At 41.3% G+C, this 24917-nt stretch overlaps 1 protein-coding gene across 2 annotated transcripts in view; it reads right to left on the bottom strand.

Moving 5' to 3' along the window:
- Positions 1-24917, bottom strand: part of LAMA1 (laminin subunit alpha 1) — a 145989-nt gene that overhangs the window by 37228 nt on the left and 83844 nt on the right. For both annotated transcript variants that reach the window (XM_037806175.1, XM_037806176.1), the window contains exons 21-39: positions 24492-24672; positions 23768-23904; positions 22827-23063; positions 21847-21990; positions 21146-21325; positions 20186-20371; positions 19489-19616; positions 18733-18853; positions 18475-18612; positions 16202-16323; positions 12744-12830; positions 12240-12433; positions 11108-11250; positions 9144-9233; positions 7442-7553; positions 6320-6482; positions 2569-2779; positions 2272-2388; positions 1982-2145 (exon numbers count right to left, since the gene is read on the bottom strand). In XM_037806175.1, the coding sequence (XP_037662103.1) occupies positions 1982-2145; positions 2272-2388; positions 2569-2779; positions 6320-6482; positions 7442-7553; positions 9144-9233; positions 11108-11250; positions 12240-12433; positions 12744-12830; positions 16202-16323; positions 18475-18612; positions 18733-18853; positions 19489-19616; positions 20186-20371; positions 21146-21325; positions 21847-21990; positions 22827-23063; positions 23768-23904; positions 24492-24672 (2855 nt within the window). The remainder of the gene's footprint in view (positions 1-1981; positions 2146-2271; positions 2389-2568; positions 2780-6319; positions 6483-7441; positions 7554-9143; positions 9234-11107; positions 11251-12239; positions 12434-12743; positions 12831-16201; positions 16324-18474; positions 18613-18732; positions 18854-19488; positions 19617-20185; positions 20372-21145; positions 21326-21846; positions 21991-22826; positions 23064-23767; positions 23905-24491; positions 24673-24917) is intronic.

The following is a 24917-nucleotide window of genomic DNA, read 5'->3' on the forward strand; positions in this document are numbered from 1 at the left end:
TCTCAAAAGCCTCCTAATTTCCACTTAGCAAAGCATTGTCAACCAGGAAAAACAACGTAGCTATTTCCCTCTAACTCTGAAAGTAATCTCTGGGAAGATGAGCCACATTTTCATGATAACACTCAGAACTGTTGTTTAATTAATACTGAGAGAAGAGACAACTGCTGTTTCCCATCTTTTGGTTCAATTTCCATCAATAACCCCACCCCCAGCATTTCTTTATCTCAGGTCAACCCCCCCTGCATATGTCTGGGGTACCGTTGCATGCTTGCACTGATTATAATCTCTCCTGCAATGACCTTGTTAAGTTTCAGAAAGCTTTCCTAAGCACATAAAAGGAGGCTGAATTTTATCATTCAAATCGTGCATATCAATTTGAAGGAATTCACTAGAGATTTTGGAGGACCATCAGATATTATTTCAATCAGTTGGATTTCATTCTTGGGAGTGAGCAAATCACTTATAAACTTGCCAACTGCTAAAGGTGCAATTTCATCCAGCTCTCTATCTAGAAAATGAAATCTGACAACTGACACATCGCATCTTTGCCTGCTAAGGAACTCACTTCATTTTCTTCCCAAGGTTACTGGGTTGGATGATTCCCAAGCCAGGCTTGAACAGTTATTGCTGATTACTATTTCACTGGCAAAATTCAGTGATTAATAAATAAAAAAATGATAACGTTTTGTAACTTTGTATATCATATCAAATTGCTTTTACTACTCTTATATTGAGAAGCTATTTTATTCTAGCTGTGTATGTAGTCAGAATATCTTTTCCTCTTTTGGGAAACGGTGACAGGAGATGAAAAAGGATGAGTTAACTGAGGATCCCACTCCACATTCCGTGAATGATTTCTAAGACATAAGGAGACCATGGTCCTTAATTGAGCAGATAATTTACACAAATATTCTACCTTATATCATTTTTAATTGCTTTCATTGTTTGACCTAATCTTTTATGGCCAACACTCCTCAAATTGAAAAGATATTTATTTTTCCACTTCTACAAAACACATCCACACAACAAAAATATACACATTCTCAGGGACTCCAGAACTCTTTTTATCCATATTTTAGAGTAAATCTCAAGAAATAAATTTACCAATTAGCTCACAATAGTGTGTAAGTCACCGATAAGGCATAAAACAGTAGTTCCCACATTTGCTGCACCCTGGAAGCATCTGGGGATCATTTAAAATTTCCAAAGACCAGGACATATCCCAGAAAAATTAAATCACATTCACTGGGTGGGTAGACAAAGGCATCAGTATTTTTTTAACATCTCCAGGTTCCCAGGTTGTTCCAATATGAAGGCAAGTTTGGGAACCACTGGGCTAAAGTTATGCTTCATGTTTAAAAGCATTTTTTTTTGTTTTTAGAAATTTGAAGACATATTTAACAAATATTCAAAGAGAGAAGTTAAGATATTTATATTACAATGGTAGGCATTCAGGCAGCGGAACATAATTGGGGGTGGTATCTTTCAAAGATTGGGAGACTCCCAACACTTAAAAGAAATTTTTTTTTATTTTTATGTTTCCCCCCAACACTTTCATAAGTAAAGTGTGGGCAAACACATCTTCCATCCATGCATAAGCCACCCAGAGAATAAGCTCCACAAAGGCAAGGCATGTAAAGAAGTGAATCCGCAACAGCCTCCCTCACACACACACAACCTAACAAAGCACCGAGCACTTAGTAGGTGCTTAACAAAGCCCTGATGGCTTGTTATTGTGGCATATTTGTTTTCATCCCTATCCGTTTCAGTTTGTGTTTTTTCAACCAGACATTTATGCTGATGATAAACTAAGTTACCAGACACGGGAGGAAATCCTCCTTGTCATGTGAAATATAACAGGAGTCCTTGGTTTTAGACAAAGGAAGAGGAGTGGCTCGATATTATGAACAAAATAGCCATTCTTATTCCTGGCCATCAATGGATTGCAACCTCTCAAATTCCGGCCAGGGTGTGGCCTCACCTGTCCAGCACACCTGCAAGTCTTTGGAGCTCAGCTGCATGATCCTCTGCTCTGTAGACAAGGTCAAGTGCTCTTCTTTTGGACATCTGCATGACCAAGTCATCGACATGGTGCCTGATTTTGGCATTCCATAAAAGTAGCTCGTCCCGGTGATCCTCTAACTGCTGTATGGAGAAATTAATATTTTTAATATGCACGCATCTATTTAATGACATGCATGTGTGCACATATAGGAGGTGTCTGGAGATTCTTTCAAAACTATATTGTGGCCGGGCTGAAAAGTAACTTACTGCTAGAGCATTCTGCGCAGCATTTGCACGTGAAGTGGCAGCATCTATCAACCCTCTTGCTTTGGTGATTAGCTTTGAGGTCAAGTTTTGTTCTTTTTGAACACGCAGCTTTTTATCCTGTAGGGAAAAAAAAAAGCAACACCTGTTAAGGATGCTTCATAAAAGCAAGTCAGCTTCCTGACTTGGTGCCCAATGCTATGTGCTAAAGGTAATACTCAGGGCTCATTGTTAAGGTGCTAAAAGTGGTGTTATTTACATTGGAAAATTTGGTTACCAGTCCGAATTGAGAAGACTCACTTTGGATTCTCTCAAGTTGGCACTGATAAGGAGCAGCAGGCGGTTGCTTTCCTCTGTCTTGGCATCTGCTTCATTCACTAGGTTTTCTGCCGCCTGCAGTTCATGTCTGTGTTTTGAAAGGAGGCCTCTTGTAGCTTCCTTTAAAGCCTTCAGCTCTTCCTGTGGTTTCTGGTAATTTTCCTGAATTTGTGACAATAAATCTTCAGCAGCCCTGGTAAATATAAATGGCTCACACAGTAAGTAAATGAACAACTCAAAAGTAAGTAAATGCACAACTGTCTCTGATATATCTCTGATATAATAGTGGAAGGACCTTTTACATATTCATAAAATGTACTTTCTTCTTGAAATCGTAAGTGATAAATCATAACCCTTTAAAAATGGAAACAATTTTTCTAAGACACCTACAGGTCTGGTAGATTTATAGTTCACCCCTAAGAAATTATATTTATTCACAAACTTCCTAACACATTTGGTCACGGAATAAAAAAGAAGCATCTCAGTAGATCCTGATGTAGAAAATTGGAATGACAGCCTGTGCTAATGATGGAAACTGCAATCTTCCATTGTAATATGATAAGAAACAGAAAAAGAGGCTAATCAGTGATTTGCTATGATTTTACCAAAGGCTTTTCTGTAGCTAGTTAAAAAATAGATTTTATCAGAACTTTTCAATTCAAATTACCAGAAAGATACACTTTGTGCCAATGAAAAATGAAATGCAAGCTTTAGGAAATCAAAGAACATTTTCCCTATTCTTTTATAACTATACTATCCAATTGCTTACTTAAAGCAATTTTGAATTTGCAGTTTCATAGAATAATAAATTTTTGACATTGTAAATCTTTTCATTGGTTGAATATATCCCATTAAACTCCCTCCTTCGATTTGTTAGGAGAACTTGCAAAAATTTCTTGGGAACTGCCTGTAAAACACCACCAGCTTTCACAGATATCAGATCACTGGGTTAAGACGCAGCAACCAGGCTGTATATTGGGCTACGACATCATGACGCTGAACACCTGCTTTCCTTCTGAGAATCTGGAAATTGGTACCTGGCAGGCAGTAGGTGCCCATGAGAGCAGCCCCCAGTAAAACTTTTGGGCATCAAGTCTCTAATGAGCAACTCTGGCCAGAGCATTGCACACACGGAGTGCCCTGTTATGGGCAGCAGAGAGCCAAAGGAAGGCTGCACAGGGATTCCCCCAAACTGTGTGTCTTTTCCCTGTGTGGTCCAGCAGAGCATCCTTGCCATGTCACCGAAACCAATCTTGGGTGTGACCACAAGGAAATGCAAAGGTCTGTGAGCCCCTTCACTGACTCTGAATGCAGGAGTTGGCTTGAAGACCCCAAAACAACCATGATGAGCAATTGGTTTGGGTGCTAATTTTGGTCCCTTATAGGATCACCCACACTTCAGCATCAATAACCAACTTTCTAAGAATTATAACTAGAAAGCTAATAAATAATCTGAAACAGCATAACTACAGGCATTATCTATGGGAAATGGGAAAAGGAGATCAAAGAATGGGTTGAAACTCTTATTTCTTCCTTTTTTTTTTTTTTTAGGGGAATAAACATTATGTTTTTAAGTTCAAAATGGTGGGGTTGTGTTTTTTGTGTGTTTGTTTTTTTGTTTGTTTTTGTTTTTTTGTTTTTTTTCTTTAATAGATAAGTTTGGATTTTACAGAACAATCATGCATAAAATACAGGATTTCCATATACCACCCTATTATTAACACCTTCCATTGGTGTGGAACATTTGTTACAATTGATGATAGCACACTTTTGTATCTGTACTATTAATTAAAGTGCATGTTTTAACTTAGGGTCCATTGTTTGCCTAATGTAGTTGACCCTGATGTGCGGCCGAGTGAAGGAATAAGCAGGAGTTGACAACCCAGGCATGGCGGCGGGAAAGCACTAAGAGGAGCCACAGCAGGCGAGAGCCCAGGATGAGTGGCAGATGGGCCGGGGGAGTGTGGAATCTAATAGATGAAGTGGACATATGCTGGAGGCAGCAGGGAGCTCAGGAAGGTTAGGGAGCAGAGCTGAGCCAAATGGGCCTGGGATGGCTGGCTCAAGAATGGCTGGGCTATGGGAAGATCTGTGAGGAAGCGTATGCAGAGGAGCACAGCTGAAGGCCCACGCATCACTGTTAATATTGCAAACATGATTAACCACGATAATTACCCATTGCCCCTGAATTCTGCACAAACTACAGCTGTGCTCTTTGCCCTTTGCCCTTTCAGTGTTGTCTTCCATTGCCTCTCCACCTCTGCTAGATCACACTCCACATTTTCCTGACCCTGACCTTTTGCTTACTGAGTCCTCTCTTCACCTTGAATGCCTTAAATGTTTGCGGTCTCTGATGGCCAAAATTCCACCCACTTGTACTTTATGGATTGAGTCTCAAATGGTACTTCCTTCTATGCTGGGTTGGAAAAGAACCAGAGACCTGGATCCAACAGAATTTGAGGGACTGTGGTCAAGTTTTCTATTGTCCTGGAGGTCTCACGTTGGACAAGTTACTTATATTCTCTGGGTCTCAGTTTCTCCACCTGGATTGTCCCCAGTCTCAATAGGTGGTTGAAATGATTACAGACCATGATGTGGGGTAGGGCCCTCTGCCCCCTACCTGGCACGAAAGGTGTTCTGTAGATGGCAGCTCCCCTTTTATCCTGTGACATCACCTCTGCTGACGCCCCTACTGGCCTTAGGGCATCATTTTCTCAGGCAAGTGGGCCAGGTCCTATCTCTCGTTCTAGAACTAGGTCATTAATCCCTTCTTAGAACCCCATCCAGACAACTCAACAATGACATCAAAAATCATACTCAAAAATGAGAAAAGATATACAGCCAACTCTCTAGTGTGTTGCTGGTGGACATGTACATTGTTAAAAAAAAATCCTTTAGAAAATAATTTGGAAATGCATATCAGAGATTCTCCAAATGCAACTCCTTTGACTAATTGATTCCACTTCTTCGTATCTACCCTGATAAGATAATCATCTGAAATAGAGAAAACATTTTTTGCATAAAGATGTCCATCACATCTTTATTTTAAATAGCTTAAATACCTCACTGTTGAGAATGGAGTTTTGACGGAGCATCATGTAACGATCTGAAGGCATTTTATCACGGAAATGGCAGAAAAACAGCTTGGACAATTGTAACAAGTAATAACTGTGCAAAAATACTAAGAAGAAAGCCTGAAAGGAAATTACAAACTCCTTGATGCCTTTGACTAAACAATTCTTTGTGATCTCCGAAGCTCAGACATTACTCTGTCATTTCACAACATGATATTTAATGAGGGTGTGTCTAACTGACCTAAGTTATTCTGCCAAAATGTAGACCTGTTTTAGGTTTACTGCAGGGGTAGCCTGTGACTATGTTTTTTCTTCTATAAACATAGTGTTATACTTGATCCATGATAAATACAGTAGTCACAAGGTTCTATTATTTGGGCAAGGTGGAAATGCTGTTTTGGTCACAGAATAAAACAAAACTTATTGCATAACTGCACAAAAATAGAGGTACTGGCCTTGATTACACTTTTCTTTCTTTGGAGGGGCTGCTACTCATCTCTTGATTTGCTTGACAATGGGGCCCTTCTCTTTTTTTACTATGTTTCCCCCTCAGTGAGAGCTCTCTTCCCACCCCTTCCTCCCATTACACCCCCTTCTCCCTCAACTTGCAAGTTCCTATCTCTAGATGGCTGCACCTTGAATGATATTTAGGAACTTACTTGAGTTCAAGGGTGGCATTTTGGTATAACTGCATGAAGTGCCTTTTCTGTATGACCTCCAGCAAAGATGTAATGTTCTCTTGCATATTCTGGATGGTAGAGTCGGGGAGCTGGAAATCATCACCCGAGGTCTGATTTAGAGTTGTTACCTTTTCAATAATCTCTATAGAGAAAATTCATCAGTCATTTAATAAGTCTCTAAAAAGCTGACAGTACTAGATGGAGAAAAGCAGAACCTTCTTCAGTGAGGCCTGCTACGTCTGCTAGGCTGGGTCAATGCCATACTACGTCAGGCCAGGCCAGGCCAATCCTATACCCCAGTGTACTCTGGAAATCTCCTAACAAAACATTCAGGGACTTCAGATTACTGGTCTACTTAATGCTTATCTTCCCCAGTACCCATAAACTCCTTAAGGCATGGCGAGATCTGCCATGTTTACCTCTACATTTTCCTGCACCTGGCACAGACATTAGCATGTAGAAGGTGCTCAGCAAATATGTGCTGCATGGCTGAACCTAATACTTGAAACCACTCTTTTAGTTGGCATACTATTTATCCTAATAATTTCCTTACCTTTTGCCCTACAAGTCTGACTTGCATTGGGTTCTGTACTTTTCATGACCTTATGATTTATTACACTATAAACAGAAAAGAAAAGCAAGGCTACGTTTTGGCATCCAGACAGTCTGAAAATGGCATTCCCAAAGCCAGATCAGACAGGACATGCCAACTGAGTCGTGAATAAATTATTCTAACATCATGGATTTTACTTTGGCATCAAACCAAAGCCCCAACTTCTGTCTGCCTATTCTGAGCAGAGGGATGGGAGGTTTCACGTCTACTTTAGTCTCACGGGCTTGATAATTAAGACCGAAGTGTCAAACATAATACAGAAGATTAAAAAAGGAAACACCATTTTTTAAAAGATAAAACTCTCAGTAAAAGACTATGGACTGGTCAGTTCAGAATTCACAAACTTCGAAATATTCCGGTCCTTTGGCTCCAGGAAGTCCAGTGAAAGTTCTAGAACATATGCCTGCTGATACATTTAACAGAGTCCATGTGTCTTCTTCTCTACCAAATAAGCACAGACTCCCCAAACCAGACCCTGACGATACCACCTGTGATGCTTCTCTGCAGCTTCTCCATAAATGCTGTGAGCATCTCACTCTGGTTGAGGAGTCTCTCCGTCACCCTGTTCACTTGTTGGCTACTTGTCAACACTCTAGTGAGCTGAGAGAGAGAAAAAAAGCTCAGGTTAGTTTGACTTTAAATATATAAGCTTAGGTATCAGCTGTTGCTTCTTTTAAGCAGCAAAATACATTCCCGATTATATATTAAAGATGGACATTATATTTGGACACTATTATATAAACCAAGGTTAATACAATTTCGGGGTTGGGAAAAGACTATGTGGTTAGTGAATGAATCTACTCCTGACTCAAGTGTGAGAAAAATGCTGTATTTTTAAAGCAGCCTGTCAAATCCAAAGTCTCCCAGTGTCTATACTGCAAAGGCTCTGATTCACTTTAGGATCCAAGTATTTAGACTAAAGAAAGTGGTCTTATTAATTTGTATTGACCCTGACAACTTGGTCTAGAAGTTCAGAGGCAAACTGGATTTTAGGCCTGATCTGTCATGATGTCAACCAATTACACAACATCTCCAAGCCCTGTCTATAAAATTAGGGCAATAATAACACTGCTGTCAGGTGGCTGTTTGAGGATTACTGTGATGAGATCTGTAAAGCAGGCAGACAAGATGCCGGGGAATTAGATGCCTTCAGCTGTTATTTTTATTAGGAATTCCATAGTTTGCAAAAGGAAAGCTTGTAATATCCAAGAATGTAAAGTAACTCAATGTAGAACTCAAAGTGTTTTCCAGTCAAGACCCAAAGGGAATCTTCTTTAATAGACAGAAATTATTTTAATCATTTTATCACTTCCTACCAAATGTTTACTCTCCGAGGCACTTATAAACTCACACTGAAATCTTTAAACTCATCCCAAATCATCATTAATTTCAAATTTTCAGGAGCCAAGCTAAGACTTTTTTAGGGGTCACTGTGTATGTATGTTAAGAGCTACAGACTAAATACATAATTGTATGCAGACACTATCATATACATATATATACCTGTATATATGGATCTCCATATGCATACACACACACAATTCAGAAGCGAAAAATTTTAAATTTGAAGACAGACCTCCCTCACCATCTGCAAATGAGGAGTTTCTTTTTCGGGGGTGGGGTGGGGTCACTAAAAACCATTTATTTGGCATGGGCTAAACAGAATACATAATTCCCTGCTGACATAAAAACTAATTCGCTTGCCATTCAAAGTCAAGAAAACAAAACCACCCCTGAATGCTGGGCGGACACTAGATAATGAGATTTATGTGCAACTAGCTCTGCAAAGCAAGTTGTGAAAAGCCTTGCTCGGATTTCAGGGGAGGGTCTCTGAGCAGAGCCCAGTGCCCAGTGTCTACCATATGCTCAGTTATGGGGTGAGTTTAAGAAAAGGAAGAAATCTCAGGCATCTTTTAATCCCACCCTCAGCCCTCTTGGTTCAGAGAAGAATGGTGAAGTCAAATAGCCAAGTGACTTGCCCAACTCTTTGCCTTAGCAGTGGCACCTATAGGAATTAAATCAGGAGCCTTTTCCCACGGAGCCACAGAAACTGGCAGCATGGAAACCAATCTGATGAGGGAGAGCCTGCAGCCCAGCCATCGAAAGGAAGCGGCTGCCCTGATCTAATCAGAGCCTCAGTGTACTTGATCTTGTGAGCTGCTGTGGGGTACAAGCAGGCTCAGAATTTACCTCCTTTTGCAGAGCACTGGTTCGTTCCATGACACCTTCAAGTTGAATTTTTGCCAGTTCCTTTTGTGTATTGTCTTTTAATAAAGATTCCTAAGAAGCACGAAGGAAACAGATGACAATGCTGCAAAATAAAATGCTCTGTTTCTTAACAGAGACTCAGTTTTTATTTCTGTTTTTGTTCATGGAAATTCTTCTTTCTTGAAATTGTCAGAAAAAATAAAATGAATCACATCTTGCCAATTTCTACTTAACTTCTGATTATGTCAGCAAGCTCCCATCATGTCACATTTTGTATTATATTTCCAATATAGATATAAAATATGTAAAAATGCTGTCTTTAAAGACAAAAACATTAAAACACACACACACATTCTTTAGGCAGATAATCAGGTATTATACATTTTTAGAAAGCAGTCCATCATTTCATTATTTTATCTTTACTAGACTGGAGAGAATTAAACAATGCTAAAGTTTAGCTATTGGTATAACGTCAGATAAATTAGTTTGATGAAATTTAAAATTTAAATGTCAGTAGTGTGTTAAGTAGAATCTGACACTGCTGAAATTCTTATATAAAAGTCTGGCTTTATTTCACTATCAGAGTCACATAATTCTAATTATAATGGCCAAGAACATTTAAAAAAACACCACTAGGCTAAAATACAATATTATTAAATAAAAGCCTTTATAATGCTAGCAATTATTAAGTACCTAACTCATGCTAGCACTCTTCTGTTTCTCCTCTTATGATTTTATTTAAATGTTGCAACAACCCTACAAAGTGGCTATACTATTTTTCTAATTTTGCATCCAGAAAATTTAGGGTCAAGGCTGTTATGTGATTTGCCCAAGGATGCAGTATAGGTCAGTAATGAAACCAGTCAGCACCAGTGTCCAGGGCCCACGTGTTCAAACTTCCACATCCTCTACATAAACATAAAAAGAACATAAAGAAATGGACAAGTGATTTAGATGAGAGCAAAATCATTCAAAATTAGCACCAATTAAAAATTTTAAATCAAGTATCTATCTCTCTCTTTCACACACACATACGTACTCAGGCATACGTAAGGAAATACAAAGTCTAAGAAATGCTTTTTGTTTTAAAAGATACTCAGAAATGACTATCGTTTTTATGACAGCATGGCACAGTGAATAAATTATCTCAAATTCTAATGTATTGGTAAAAAGCAAAAATTAAAGATCATAATTTTTTTCCAATTGGAATAAAAAATGCTAGCTGAAAATGCTGTCTTCCAAGCCAATTATTGAACCGTCCACTCTGTATCTGACCCACACCTTGTTTGACTAAATGCTGTAATTTACCCCCAGAGATTTTATACGGTCTTCCAGAGAGGAGGGACTTTTGTGCAATTCCAGTTAAGAATAGTACATTTATAGAAAATAATTTATCTTTGGCATATTCGAACATTAAAGAAGATACTGTCCAAGAGGACAAATCTTCTATGATTCCAATTAAATGAAATATATAGGAAAAGCAAATTCATAAAGAAAGCATTTTGCCAAGAGCTGGAGCAGGGGGGACAGGGGAAATGGGGAGTTAAAGCTTAATAGGTTAGGGAAAAAAAAGGAACTTGTACAGATTTATTTTCTGTATTTGCTTTAAGGGGTTGTTTTCAAATATTTAAAGGTCAATCTTAAAGAGGAGGGATTGGACTCTGAATTAGTCTAAAAGGCAGAGTGAGGGGTCTGGGGGTGGGACTTGTAGGAAGGCATTATGGAACAACTTTACACAGCTAGAGCTGTCCAGTTTGGCTTGGGAGATGGTGAGGTCCCTGTTACTGGTCATATTCAAGCAAAAGCTGGGAGCTCAGCAGTCTGGATGTGAACAGGAGATTCCCACGCTGGGGAAAGATGGAGAGAAGGACTTCTGTGGTCCCAATGAACACTACTTGCCAACGACAGATATTTCTGCTCCTATCTATGAACCAATCAGTACCTACCCTGAGAAACTTCGTTGTATTTTCCAGGTTTGACAAAACGCGATATGGGACCAGGGCGATGCCAGTGAGATTCATAGAAAGAATGAATTCGCCAACATTATCCAAGTCATTCAACAGTACACCTACACAGTCATCATCACAGGCTACAGGAAGAACAAACAAAGAAAGTTAAGGCGCATGCAAAGCTGTCTGCACCTTTTCATATGGGTTCAGATGAGCCATTTAGTATAAAAACATGCATTAGTAGTGTATGTTACAAAGCCCTTCAGTGTGCTACACAGGACTTCACCCTCACACTGGCTGTGCCATGGGAGGTGTGGCCAGAAGCCCTAAGCCACCCTTCTCAAATGACAGCCCTGGGATGCAAATCCCAAAAGCGCCTTCCCTTGGGTCACACAGGAACACCTGGGCCCGAGGCTCCATCCCAGGGTGGGCAAACACCTAACCTTTCCAGTGCATTTGCTAATTTTTAACGGGAAACGTTTTGCAATGAATTGAAAATCTGTTTCCTTTTAAAGCCTGGCCTGCCACTCCATCAGAGTTTGCAGACACGCCTTCAGCAAGTACAAACGGAGTAGACTGGAGAAAGTAACGAGGGTGGTTTTGCTTACAACAAAAACAAAACCCTCAAGTGCTGTGATCTGAACATTACTTCCTCCCTGGCTTCCCCACAAATGACCCAGAACATCCCAGGATTACCACCCCATGCACTTCCCATTAAAGCCAATCACAACTGGGGGAAAAAAAAAAATCCATGACAGCAAAGAGCTGGAGCCCTAGTGAAATTTGGTAAAACAACAATCTCACAAAGGTCTTCCATCTCCTCACCTGACCTGCTCCCGCTCCACTAAAGGAAATATTAATGGCAGCTAAAACTACAAAGTCGAAATTACCATGCAGCTTCACATGCCAAGGAAATGAGTACTATTATCCTGGAACCTTTTGCCGCCGCTCAGAAATGCAATGGCTAACAGTTCAAGCTGGCGGATGCAATGGCAATTTCTGCTTAGCTACAAACAGTCTTTTCCTTCATGCTGCTGACACTATGGGGCACCGTGAGCCCCTTCCCTTATGAAGATAAACACCAGAGAGGAAAAAACAGTGTTTGAACACGTGGAGGTGGGATACCCACAAATGCAGTGGCTGTCCCCGAGGACGTGCCTCGGCTGGCACTCTGCGCAGCGCAGCCCCGTCGCCCCGGGCTTGCAGACACACTGGCCCGAAGCGGGGTCACAGTCACCATGGACAGAGCCGCTGGGACTGCACTCACACTTCTGGCACCTGCCGCCCGGCATTCGAGGGTCCCCGTGATAGCCTGGGGAGCACCTACGAGAGGGAGAGATGGAGGTACATGCCATAGAAACAACCCAGTAAGTAAATATATAAACCCCATCCTTCCAAAAGAAAGGCAAGGAACGCCAGGCCCATTTACCTCGTTCTGCATTTCATTTCCTAAAAAGATGGTGAGACGGTGATAGCAAGTGCATTTACTTAATACACAGGGCAACTTGTTTTGGAGGAGTCGTAAGATCAAACATCCAAATGGATCACGACTCTTACTTTAGCAGATATGTCCCATACATCCTAGAAGGCGTGGACTTGCCCAGCAAATTTTGCGAGACAACTCACAGCATACCTTTCACAGTGCTGCCCCTCATAGCCTTGCAGGCAGGCATCGCAGCGGAAACCGTGATCACCTTCCAAGACACAAGTGGGACTAAAACTGGAAGAAAATAATTTTTTTTTTTAAATTTCACATATACAGCACCTCAACTTTTTCTTTTTTTAAAAAAATATCTTGGTTTGCAATAATTTCAAACTTATAGGAAAGGTGCAAAAATAATACAAAAGCAATACAAAGAACTCCAATATACCCCCTACCTCAATATCCAGATCCACCAATTTTTAATATTTTGCCACATTTGCTATATCGTTCCCTCTCTCTCTCTCCATCCAATCATCCATCTACCCAACCTTCTATATCTACGCAACATTCTCCATTTTGTAAACATTTGAGAGTAGATGTATACACTTCACTGTCCTTTAACACATAATACTTCCATGAACATTTCCTAAGAGCAAGGATATTCTCTTATGCAACCCTTAGGTATAATTATCAAGTTCAAGAAATTTAACATTGATATAGAGCTTACAGTCTATATTCCAACTTTCCAACTGTCCCAGTAATGGGCTTTTGCACATTTTCTCCTCTATCATTAGATCCAGTCCAGGATCATGTATTGCATTTAGTTGTCATAGTCTCTTTAGTCACTTTCTCTTTTTTTAAAAAAATTGTGGTAGCAAATTGTGGTAGCAAATTCCCCATATCCACCACTCCTAAGCAAACAATTTTGGGGGAATTAATCACATTCACATACTGTGCTGCCAACACCACCATCCATTACCAAAACTTTTCCATTACCCTAAAAAGAAACTCTGTACCCACTATGCATTAACTCCCCCATTCTCCCTCCCTGCCACCCCTAGTAATGCATGCTCTCCTTTCTATCTCTATAAATTTGCATATTTAATTATTTCCTATAAGTGGAATCATACAGCATCTGTCTTCTCTGTCTGGCTTATTTCACCGAACATGATATCTTCAAGGTCATCCAAGTTGTAGCATCAAATCTTTCTTAAGCTACTTATTCAATACTATCAGGATACATGATATGCTCCTAAAGGACAACTGGACAAGCTTTTTCAGGCTTGTAATCTATTGGGCAAAAAATAAGAGATATAAACATGCTATCAGCACAAGTGTGTGGCTCTCTTGTGCCCACAGGCATCCATGAAACACGTGTCCAGTGACAAGCCTCTGGATCCAAGCGAAGGAAAATGAACTCATCGGTTACAACTCGTTAGGCACCAGACAAAAACATTTCAGGTGAAAAGAGTCTTGTTCCGAGATTTAGGTGGAGAATCTGCCTTACTGGGTGATAAGGTGACAAGAGAGAGTTGTAAATGACCACGGGCAGGCATGAACACAGGCCTGGAGAACAGAGCCGAGCAGATGTTAATAAAATAACTTACCCAACTGCAGTGAAAGGCAAGGAGGAAAAAAAGGGGGAAAGAAAAGCAACGAGTTAGGGAGGAAACAGACAATAAATGGACGTAAAGGTAGTGCATCAACGGCTGGGCTCAAAGCTGCATAATGGGCTCGGGTGTTGATCTCTTCATTCACCGGTTTCAGCCTTCTGTTTCTTTCTGTCTAAGGCTCTGCCTCCACATTTTAAATAACCAACACGCCATCTAGAGGCTGTGATGGGTACCTGCAAACTATTAAAAAAACTTCCAGAATGAGTTACAGGGTTCTCCATACCCTACACACTTCTGACTTCCTTCCTTCCTTCAATAGTTAAGGGACACACTTCCGTGGAAATGAAACGTGTAAAAACCACACAGGGTTTCTACTTGGAATGGCGGAAATATTTCGGTAACAGTTGTTGGTGATGGTAGCACAACATTGTGTACGTAACTAGCAGCACTGAAATACAGATCTGAATATGATTAAAAGGGGAAATGTTGGATTGTGTATATGGTAACAGAATTAAAATTTTAAAAAAATCCACAGAACTACACTATATAACAGAGGATTCTAAGTTAAACCATGAACTATAGTTAATAGCACAATTTAAAAAATATGCTTTCATCAATTGTAACAAATGTTCCACACCAATGCAAGATGATAATAATAGGGTGGTATATGGGAATCCTGTATTTTATGCACGATTGTTCTATAAACCCACAACTTCTCTGATAAAGAAAAAACAAAAACAGAAACAAAGCACACTTCTTAAGGCCTCTAGGATTCATAGCGTACATAGGGCAATTACACCTCACTATATCTCTGGCTTATAAACTTTAATTTATTATCGTGGGCTTTGGGGGGGGAGGAAGAGTGATAACTTTTTTGATGAAAGAGGTAAAATATTCCAACAGTGCAGAAAGGTTCAAAGTAGAAAGCTGAAACACTCTTCCAAATATTTCTCAGGGCACAAACAGATGTGGTTATAAATATGGATATGAACATTTGCAAAAATGGCATCACACAACATATTCGATTATGTAATTCAACTGGCCATTTCTCCAATTCTGTACATACAGATACATCTTACTCTTTTCTTAGTGTCTGTCCAATATCTCACTCTAGGAGTGTAGAGTGTATGCTACCAATCCCCTGTAGGAGTTATTTCTTGAGATTAAAAGTAATACTAAACTATATCCATCTTTGCACACGTATGCAAGTATTTCTATAGCATAGATTACAGTGGATATGAAGTGTCAAAATTTATATGCAGAATTAATCAAAAAATTAAGTAACATGAACAACAAATTTTAGGAGACTTGATCGTTTACAAGGGAAGCTTATACACAGAGGCTTTACTTGGTACTCAACATCAAGCATTACTTACTTGGAGGCAATAAAAGATAGAAGAGTCAAACAAATGTCAAAAAGAAAATTTCATTTCAGTATACCAAAAGTTGGCATCTGATCTGCATATGGTTAAAACCTTACTAAATATTCTATGCAATAATAAAACATTACTTACAAATTATAATTTTCATTTAAACCAAAAAGGACCCTTGGATATTCCAACTCCCACTTCAATTCTCCACTTCTTTTTGAATTCAGAGTGATTCTATGCAAGCTCCATGAGTACAAGGTAGAACCTAGTCCCAATTTTATCATTTCGTAGCATTTCAGTACTTAATCAGCCTCCAGCATATATAAAGCCTAACCCCATTCCCCTAAATTAAATAAGTGCTGAATTCTTTTGTATCATTACTAACAAAATTAATAACAATTCATCTCTCTACACACCGGATACCTGGACTGAAATCTAAAATTAATCTTAGAGCAAAACCCGAAAGCCCCCTTTTTTAATTGGTGCCAATCTAATAGTCAATACCGCCATGGATAATTTGCTTTTGAAAAGATACTCTTCAAATGCTTGTAAAGAGAATGTACACTTTTTCTTAAAACACTCAGAGCATATTAATCACTATAGGCCACGGGAAAATAAGGCTAGACTTGGAGGCAGCCCCAGCTGCCAGGCACAGGTGTGACTGACCACACCTGTGCTGGCTTACCTGTCAGGGGGGGCGTGAGGACAAGTGCACAGGGCACAGTCTCCAGCCGAGCCGGTCACACGCCCATGGTATCCAGGAGCACACACTTCGCAGTGGTCACCGGTGGTGTTATGGCTGCAGTTCTGGGGTCCCGCGTTTCAAAAGAAGAGGTGAACAATTGGGCATTATTAGAACTCATTCTTACCTGGCCACAGCTAAGCATGGCCACTTTTCCTCAGTTAGTGTTGTGTGTGTGTGTGTGAGAGAGAGAGAGAGAGAGAGTTTTAATTCTTAAGGTGAGGGGAGCATTTTTCTTCATATATGTATATATGTCAATCCTAAAATCATTTCCAGCTCTATGTCCTTCATTCATTATAAGGCTGCACTCATCCAACACAGCCTAGAAATGACTGGTACATTCTTAAAGAAAATACACACAGATCTGAAGGGCCTCTGACAAGAATGGGGGGTGCATTCAAACCTGAAATTCCTTCCTCGAAGCCCAGACCCAATTTTCTGATTAGACGCTAAGAGGTTAGGAACCTGCAGGGTTTTGGTTCCAGGAATTGACAATGACTAAATGAAAGAGAAGCCATTGGGACAAATAGATAATTCAGATCTTCCAGTAAAAAGGGGGAAATGGCTGAACCAAAATGTGCTCTGCTGAACCTCATGAGACTGCAGAAGAAAATTCCAGAAGTGGAACCCGTGTCCAGAGTCCTGGCAGGACACATATTCAGTGTTTAGTTCTGTAGTATTGGATTAACAGGCCCAGGTAACATCTCAGGAAGCCTCCGAGACCTTATGGGTTCCAGATAACACCTGACTCGTCATCCCCATCCCAGAGCAGGGAACTGTCTGAGAGTTACCAGTCAGTGTTTACCAAGGGAGGCTCTTCTCACGACAGAAGGTGGTTTTTCATGGATTAGGTTAAGCAGGCCAGATTATTTCAGGGGCACCAATCAACAGATTGTTCTGGTGAATTTAGGCCAGGAAAGGCCCATAATTTAATTCCTCAGGAGAACCCAACCTTGTTAAAATAGTTCATTGTACCCAGTAGTGATGAAGCATGAAATAACTGACCAACTTCTTTAAACTATCCATGTGACCTGTTTCCTTGGGATCAACCAGTGTCCCTTCCCAGCTTATTACATCTCACTTTAGTTTTCCTGAAATCAATTCTCCTTAAATCCTTAAAAGAGATCTCATTCTTCCTATTTTGCTTTTGCCTGGGTTGTGAGCTGCTTAGAATGAACAAACTTTTTAAAATGGTGTTGCAGCTCTGCATCTTCATGAAGTCCATTTAATCTGGTGTAACTGGAATCATTCCATCAGTCCACATGTATTACGGGGTCAGTAAAGGTTAACAGGGAGCGTTTTCATTGTGGACAACCGTGCAGTGCTCCAGTTTCTAAACTAATCTGTGCAGGGCAATCATCACAGCTTCCCCAGTGGAGATCGCCTTTCGACTTCATGTATGAAAGCCACTTCTGGCTGGACTAAGAGGCAAACCGTGGAGTGGGGTGAAAGGCCCAGGTGAGACTCGTTTTCCTAATTCCTCTATTCTGGTGCTGATGTGTCCCCTTGTGACCTGGGCGACCAAGGCTGACCAACTTCAGCTCGTCTGTCCTGGTGGGCAGGCAGCTCATTTCCCTTCAGTGAGTTCTTGTACCTGAGGCAGGTGAGCCTTAGCACGGTGCAAACAAGCAACCCATGCTTCTGTTAGTTATTGTGAAGAATGAGATTTCAGGCAGAGAACATCAGAGCACTTTAGGTTAAACGTAAGGATCATCAGCTTAAACGTTTGCTCAAGGTTTCTATCTGGGTATACTGGTCCTTTTCGGTTATCTCTGCTCTCATCTCCTGGAGATCAGTCTTGGCTTTGGGGAGGGTGGCCGAGATGCAAATGCATCCTGAGATGTGAATAATTTGTCATGTTCTCATCGCCCAGGAAAATATGCATTTTCTTAAAATGCAAGGAGAGGTCAATATTTTACACAAAGAAACAAACTTTCAACATTGGCATTAACTTATGTAAAAACTTCCAGGTGACCTTTCAAATTATAGACATAAAGTTATCTACTTTGACTGTAAGTAAAAGCAAGGGACACTACACTATTCCCAAATCAACACTCACAAATGATCAGATTCATTAAGAAAGTAAAATTTAGAAAAAAAATTTCCAGAAGCCAGCTAAGCCTTTCTGAGGGAAATGTATTTGTGATATTTTGCATCAAATTCTGTCCCCACTCTAGCTCTAAACTTCGGACAAGCACCCGCACAGATGAGCATACCAGACACTTTCCAGTTTCGGGGTCACACGTTTCACTGTGGTTGTTGCAACTGCAAGGCACACACGGAGCAATGAGTGGACGGGGTCCTCTGCGACCACCTTCTGGAAGTTTCCCTCTGTGGTACCCAGGGGCACAGTCCTGAGGTGATGCAAAAGATACACACAAGCTCTGTTCATCACTTGGAGTTTTGGTAACAAGCACATTTCAATGCAAAACCAGGAAACGTGTTGTTTTCTTTGTTCCCCGCAGCTTCCCTACCTGGCAGGAGAATCCAGTTGTGCTAGGAGGACAGACACAGTTCTCTAAGAGGGTGGCCCCCTCTGTCCCGGGGAGCAGCTCTTCAGCCCTTCTACCTACCTCCATGGAAATTCTGGAGATTCTGTGAAACCGTTGTGTTAAGAAGTGAGAACATAAAAGCTAACATTTAGAAGGACATTTTCTAGAAGCATAACATGTCACCTAGCAACATTTGCTTATACGTTAAACCTGAGCTTTTCTCCCAGATTATAAATGAAAAGTATTAAAGTACATTAGAACTGTCAGTGCACATCAAGGTCCTCAGATTAAATTTTAGAACTGGAAAAGAATGTTACGGAAAGTACATCCGCAAGACCTCCCAAAGTACTGGTTTGGCCAAAACTTGGTGGCTTTCTTTATGGGCTAAAGCATGACAGTTCACAGAATTCTATTTTTATCTTTACAAAGAAATAGGACATTTCTGTTTTTAAGAGCAGACTATATCAGAATTTTGTTTCATTTGTTTACATTTTATTTTAAACTCAGATATCATGCACTTAGGTTCTTATCTTTTATATACACCTTAGTAGGGGATGTGGGTAATTCATGTCAGATTTCACAAATGACATAACGATACTAATGTTTAAGAAGGTTTTGGTGAAAGAAGGAGGTACATATAAGGAAAAAGACAGTAGGTAATGGGGGAAGTGAATTGGTCTCCTTCAGTTAGCTCTTCGTAAGAAAGGCATCAAAACTCCTGGAGAAATGTCCACGTACCTGCTTTGCTGTAATCCCTGACCGTAGGATGCTTTGATGAGGATGTACTCAATGCTGCTAAGAACAGACATAAAGTCTGAGCGTGTTATAGGTTTTTCAGAAACAGAATTAAAATATTTCCAGAAATTCTGTGGATGAGAAATACATTCAATTAAATTCAGAGTCCAAATTCTCAAAGGCGTATACACTTACTTAGAGGGTGTTTCTTTCATAAATTTCTCCAGAAATGAGCCCAGCTCTATGCACGTCACTAGGTTTAACTAAGATGATCTCCCATAAACCCCACAGGATCAGGACAGTGACATTTTATTAGTCAATCGATACACACTTCCCAAGACAGTGCCAGTCACAGAATACACACTCAGAAATGATCTGCGGAGTGAATCAATACACGTTTCCCCAACTCAGGCAAGTCCAAAGACTTCCATGCCATCAAAGCCATATAGGCTAGGACTCACGTACCGAGATAAAAAATTGAAGATGCACTTCCCACTAAATTAAGTTAACAAGAGCTTAATATGCATTTCTTGAGAATATGAAATTTGGGGATTTTTTAGAAACTGTGCAAAACCCATTGGGACTTGGATACCAGGGTCTTCTTGCTCATTCTTGTTCATTCTCTTATGAACAGCATCGCAATGTCACTACCTCAATGGCAAAGTTCACACCCTTAAGGGAGCCCATGTGAAAAGATCACCTCTTTCATCTCTACTTCCCGCTCTTCTCGCGCTCCGTTCTCCGGGGCAGGTGCATCCATGTAGATGACGTGCTTCCTGCTCCAACCTCCTTTGATGAGAACTTGAGGCTCAAAGTTGGAGGTGCCCAAGCCGTCGGAGGAGTAGAAGGACACACTGTATTTTAGTTTACCACCATAGGCCATGAGCTATCCAAACAATAAATGGGTGGTTATTTCTCGGACAGAGCCCTGGTTAACGAACACTTTTTTACAAGCCTGCTGCCACTGGGAACAAATCTTGTTTAAATATGCAATTTAAAAAAATACGTCACTGGGGTGAAATATGTCGTCTGGGATTTGCTTCCCTCCAATTTGACAGCTACAGATTATTAAATTACCCCAGTTACAGTTCTTCATACTAACAAGGGTAAGCTCCAAAATAACAAATCATTGGGGTAATGATTCTAATTATCTTCAAGCCCTTTTGGATTAAAAATTAAATATATTTATAGGAACACTGGATATGCATTTGTAAATTTTAAAGATCAAGGTGAATTCGTACACAGACTCTGATGTTTATATAAGCAAAAATGGAAGCAACGCCTTTCAAGACTACTTTATAGGACCCCCCACCCCCAAAAAAAATATGAGTTATGATTTCTTGAGCAGGATCTCCCAGGCCACAGTACTTGACTTATATTGAGCTTATATTAGCAAATACAATAAACATCTGTCAAACGACTGCTTTAGAAAGGAGAAAAGTCACGTGATTTGAACTATAAAGGACTTCCCAAATGAAAGAAAAATTTTAAACAATACGTCTGATGGGTTTTGATAAGAATGAAGCGTCTCCATCCATGCTTAGAAGAGGAAATTAAGAACCACTTCGGCTCATGATAGGCCGGCACCGTCTGTGCTGATTTTAAGTGACATCCGTTCCCGCGAGGGTGTGGGCAGTGGTCCCGGGGACGTGGGCCTCACCTGGTCTCCCTGGAACTGCTCCGGCAGCCGCCAGTAAAAGGGCTCAGCACGGACGTGCTGCCTGACGGTCCCGGCGTCCAACAAGATGTCAGGAGGCTGGTGATACACCCCCACCGTCGTGCCCCACAGGTCACTCTGAGAAACCACACGCAGGAGAGGCCCGTCTGAGGCCAGGGTCACCTGTCAGTGGAGAGAGGAGACACGCAACTTCAGAACATCCATCAACCACACATGATGGCTTTTCAGATGCCACCACCGTTTCACGGAGGAAACAGCTTCCTTATTAAAATAGGAAAGATATCCAAGGCTTTTCATTTGCATGTAGGCATCTGGATTAAAGTGAACTAAAATGCTTTAAGCTTCTGCACATAGGAGGGTCAAACGACTGCTGCATGGAATCAATTTTCTTTTATACAAAGGAGAATGTTGAGACGTTGCAGTTTTATCTTCTGTCTGACTAAAGCATTTGCTGTATTACCTAAGCAGCAATACCAGGCACTGTTAATTTAAGCTTCACTTGCTTCCCCTGACAGAAGTGGAGCTCTGATTCATACACACTACCCCAAACCAGTGACTAAAATCTCTGCTGCCATAAGAGGGGGGTTTCATGGAAATACTTCACTGTCTCCCCTACCCCCGACTCAACTCCCAAGGGAGTCGGGTGGTAAAAGTAGAGCGTTTTCACTGCACGTGCCACTTACCGGGACCCTCACAAATCCCTCCAGCTCTGAACAGGTCTCTGACAGCCCGAAACAGAAACAGGTGGCACATCCCAAAGGGTTGCCGGCATGGAACGCGTAAGTGCCCGCTTTACACTCGCTGCACCGGAGGCCAAACACATTTTCCTAAAGGGGAAAAAATAATTTACTTTCACCTGAAAATAAGAGCCATGGTTTCTGAACAAGTAGAAACAAGATCACACGCAGAAACATTTTTGGGTCAACCAACATCAGCGAACTAGCTATTTCCTGAAGTGTACCCTAGCTTTTCTGGGCATCATTTTTCTCAAAGCCTCAATCAGTGATCCCCAAATGTAGCTGATTGTCAGAATCATCCTGGAAGCTCTGTGAAAATGCAGATTCCCTGGCCAAAACTCAGACCTGCTGGATGATAATCTCCTGGGGCGAGGCCCAGGAAACTTCCTAGAGTTTCCAGATGATTCTGATGATCAGTGGATGTGGGAAATCACTGGCTGCACGGGTATTAAGTCAGGTCCCTACCTGTTGTGACCATCTGTAACGGGAATTGCTATAAGAGGTGGTAAGCCAAAAGGACACTGAAACCTTACCTTTCTGGGAAAATCACAAACATTCATTTCCTCTGGCCAGCAATTTACAAGTGAAAAATCACTGAATAGCTACAAAATCACAAATCCTCTTGAAGCCCTGTGCTAGCTATTTAACCGGAATGTTCAGGACAGATTGGCCACTCGACCCACAGGAACATGGGAGAGAAAACTCAGAGTGTTTTTCAAATAGGTTCCATCATCTGACACTGGTAACAGACAGGAAAATTCCATGCAGAGAAGGGCACACACAGGATTTAAACTCAGACATAGAAGGTAGCACAAGCTCATTTAGTCAGGGGCCACTAGGAAAAGAGGCTATTAAAAGAGTTAAAAGCAGAGAAGTCACACCGGCGAGCGGAGGGTGGAAGGAAGTAGAGCATCACCAGCAGATACCTTGCAAGAACAGGCCCCAGTGTCCTCTTCACAGCTGCAGAGGCCCCGCTTGGCGTCACAGGTGTGCTCCAATGTCCCTCTCAGGTCACAGTCACAGGGAGAACAGTCTGGAAAGTGTCTGTGACCCAGGGAGCACTGAGCACAGCTCGGCCCACCAAATTCAGGCTTGCACAGGCAGTGACCAGTTAGCACATCACACTGATGACTGGCTGACCCTACACTGCTGCAATTGCAGGCCTAAAGGGGGAAAAAAACCACCAGATAAATAAAAAGGCAGCTTTTAAGTCTGCATAGTGTGGGGAAATAATACAAATGAGCCTCTCTCTCTCTCTCTCTCTCTCTTGCTCTCTCTTGCTCTCTCACAGTTGCTCTGCATTCATTCTGCCGTGTGCCTGCAGGAGAGGAGAGGGGATTGCTCCGCTGGGCCTCTGTGCCCCTTTATGACACATGTGCTTTGGGCCAAAACTGAAAACTGAAATTAAATAGCTCAACAGGTCCGATCGTCCTGCAAAATTATTTCAGAAGTCAAATAATTTTTCTTTGCTTTCAAAACAGAAAAATATATATCTAAATATAACTGAAGAAAATCACTTAGAAAACGAGAGCCCTTGACGCTTGGACATAACCTCACAGTAAAACGATGAATACTTCTATTCTGGATGATTACGCACATGGCAGAAGATACTCAAAGGGCACCAAATTAAATCTCTGATCTTCTGGTCATGAGTTCCACGACTAAGTTCTTGAAGAAACCTTAGAATCGTGTACTTTAAGGGTGCTGCATCTTTTATTTTCCTTCTTTAGCCTGTGCTGAGTTTTAGATATAAACCACAAAGCTATTTAATGGGCTCAAATCAAGCAAACGGATGAAAGACAAGGGATGAAAGTTGCTAGAGCCAAATGAGTCTCAGGTCAGAAAACGCACAGAGCACAGAGCCCACCTTGCAGCCAAGCTCCCCGTCGTGGCCCCAGAAGCCGCCCTCGCAGTCCTCACATCCGAACCCCCGTGTGTGGGGAGGGCAGAGGCACTCTCCAGAGTCTGGGTCACAAGAGTTCTGAGTGTGAGCACAGTCACAGGCTGAAATAAAGACAAATGGTTCCGTTACGCATGGGGACGGCCACTGAGACGGAGAGTAAGAGCTGACATCACATGTTACTTCCCCGTGATGAACACTCTAAACCATTCTTTGCGATTCCCAAGACCCCTTGCGTCTGGTGGGAGCTCCCTGCTCTTGCATGCTGGGAGATCTGAGCAGGAGAAAAAGAGAAAAGGTGGAATAGATCTCACAGGTGGAAAGGAGACAGGGAGCTAATATTTATTGCACATTTTTAGTGAGCCAAATGCTGTGTTAAGAGCTTTAAGTATAACCCTCACGACAAACTCCTTGATGTGGATTCCAATTTTGTCTCCATTTTACAGACAAGGAAACTAAGGCAAAGTGAAGTTAAGCAATTACTCTACGTTCCCACATTTAGTAGGTGGAACTCCCAGGCTCTAAAGCTTATGTGCTCGTATACCCAGGTTAGGTTTCAGAAACAGAAAATAAGGTGAAAATTCTACATTTAAAGACGAGAACAAATAGAAGAACTTAACATAATTTTCTTGGGAGTCATCAGAGGTGTCCCAAAGGACAGCCTGGAAATTATTATAGTCTAATCGCTTACGTGTGCAGCTGCCGTCCCGGTAGCCGTAGAAGCCACGTGCACACCTGTCGCACCTTCTCCCAGCCACTCCGGGGACACAGTGACACTGGCCTTCGCCCGAGCAGTGGTCCGATGTGGAGCCCGTGGTGCTACAGTTGCAGGGCAGGCAGCCAAGACCCACTTCCAGCCCATAATATCCAGGCTATCGCACAGGGAGGGAGGAAAATCATAGAAGCACAAACACCCTTTAACATGTGGTCAACACCAAACAGAGTGTTTTCCAAATCAAACATAAGAATCAAATAGTGTTAAAGCCCAATTCCGCTCCTTTGTAAAAGGAATAAACGCTCTCTCCATGTTGGGTTGAAGAGCATTCATTGACCACAGTCAGGTCGTTCTGTCTTCCTCCCTTTTAAACATTCTTGACAGATAGTTAGTTTGACCCAA

This window comes from Choloepus didactylus, chromosome 16, assembly GCF_015220235.1.
Source record: "Choloepus didactylus isolate mChoDid1 chromosome 16, mChoDid1.pri, whole genome shotgun sequence".
Lineage (NCBI taxonomy): Eukaryota > Metazoa > Chordata > Mammalia > Pilosa > Megalonychidae > Choloepus > Choloepus didactylus.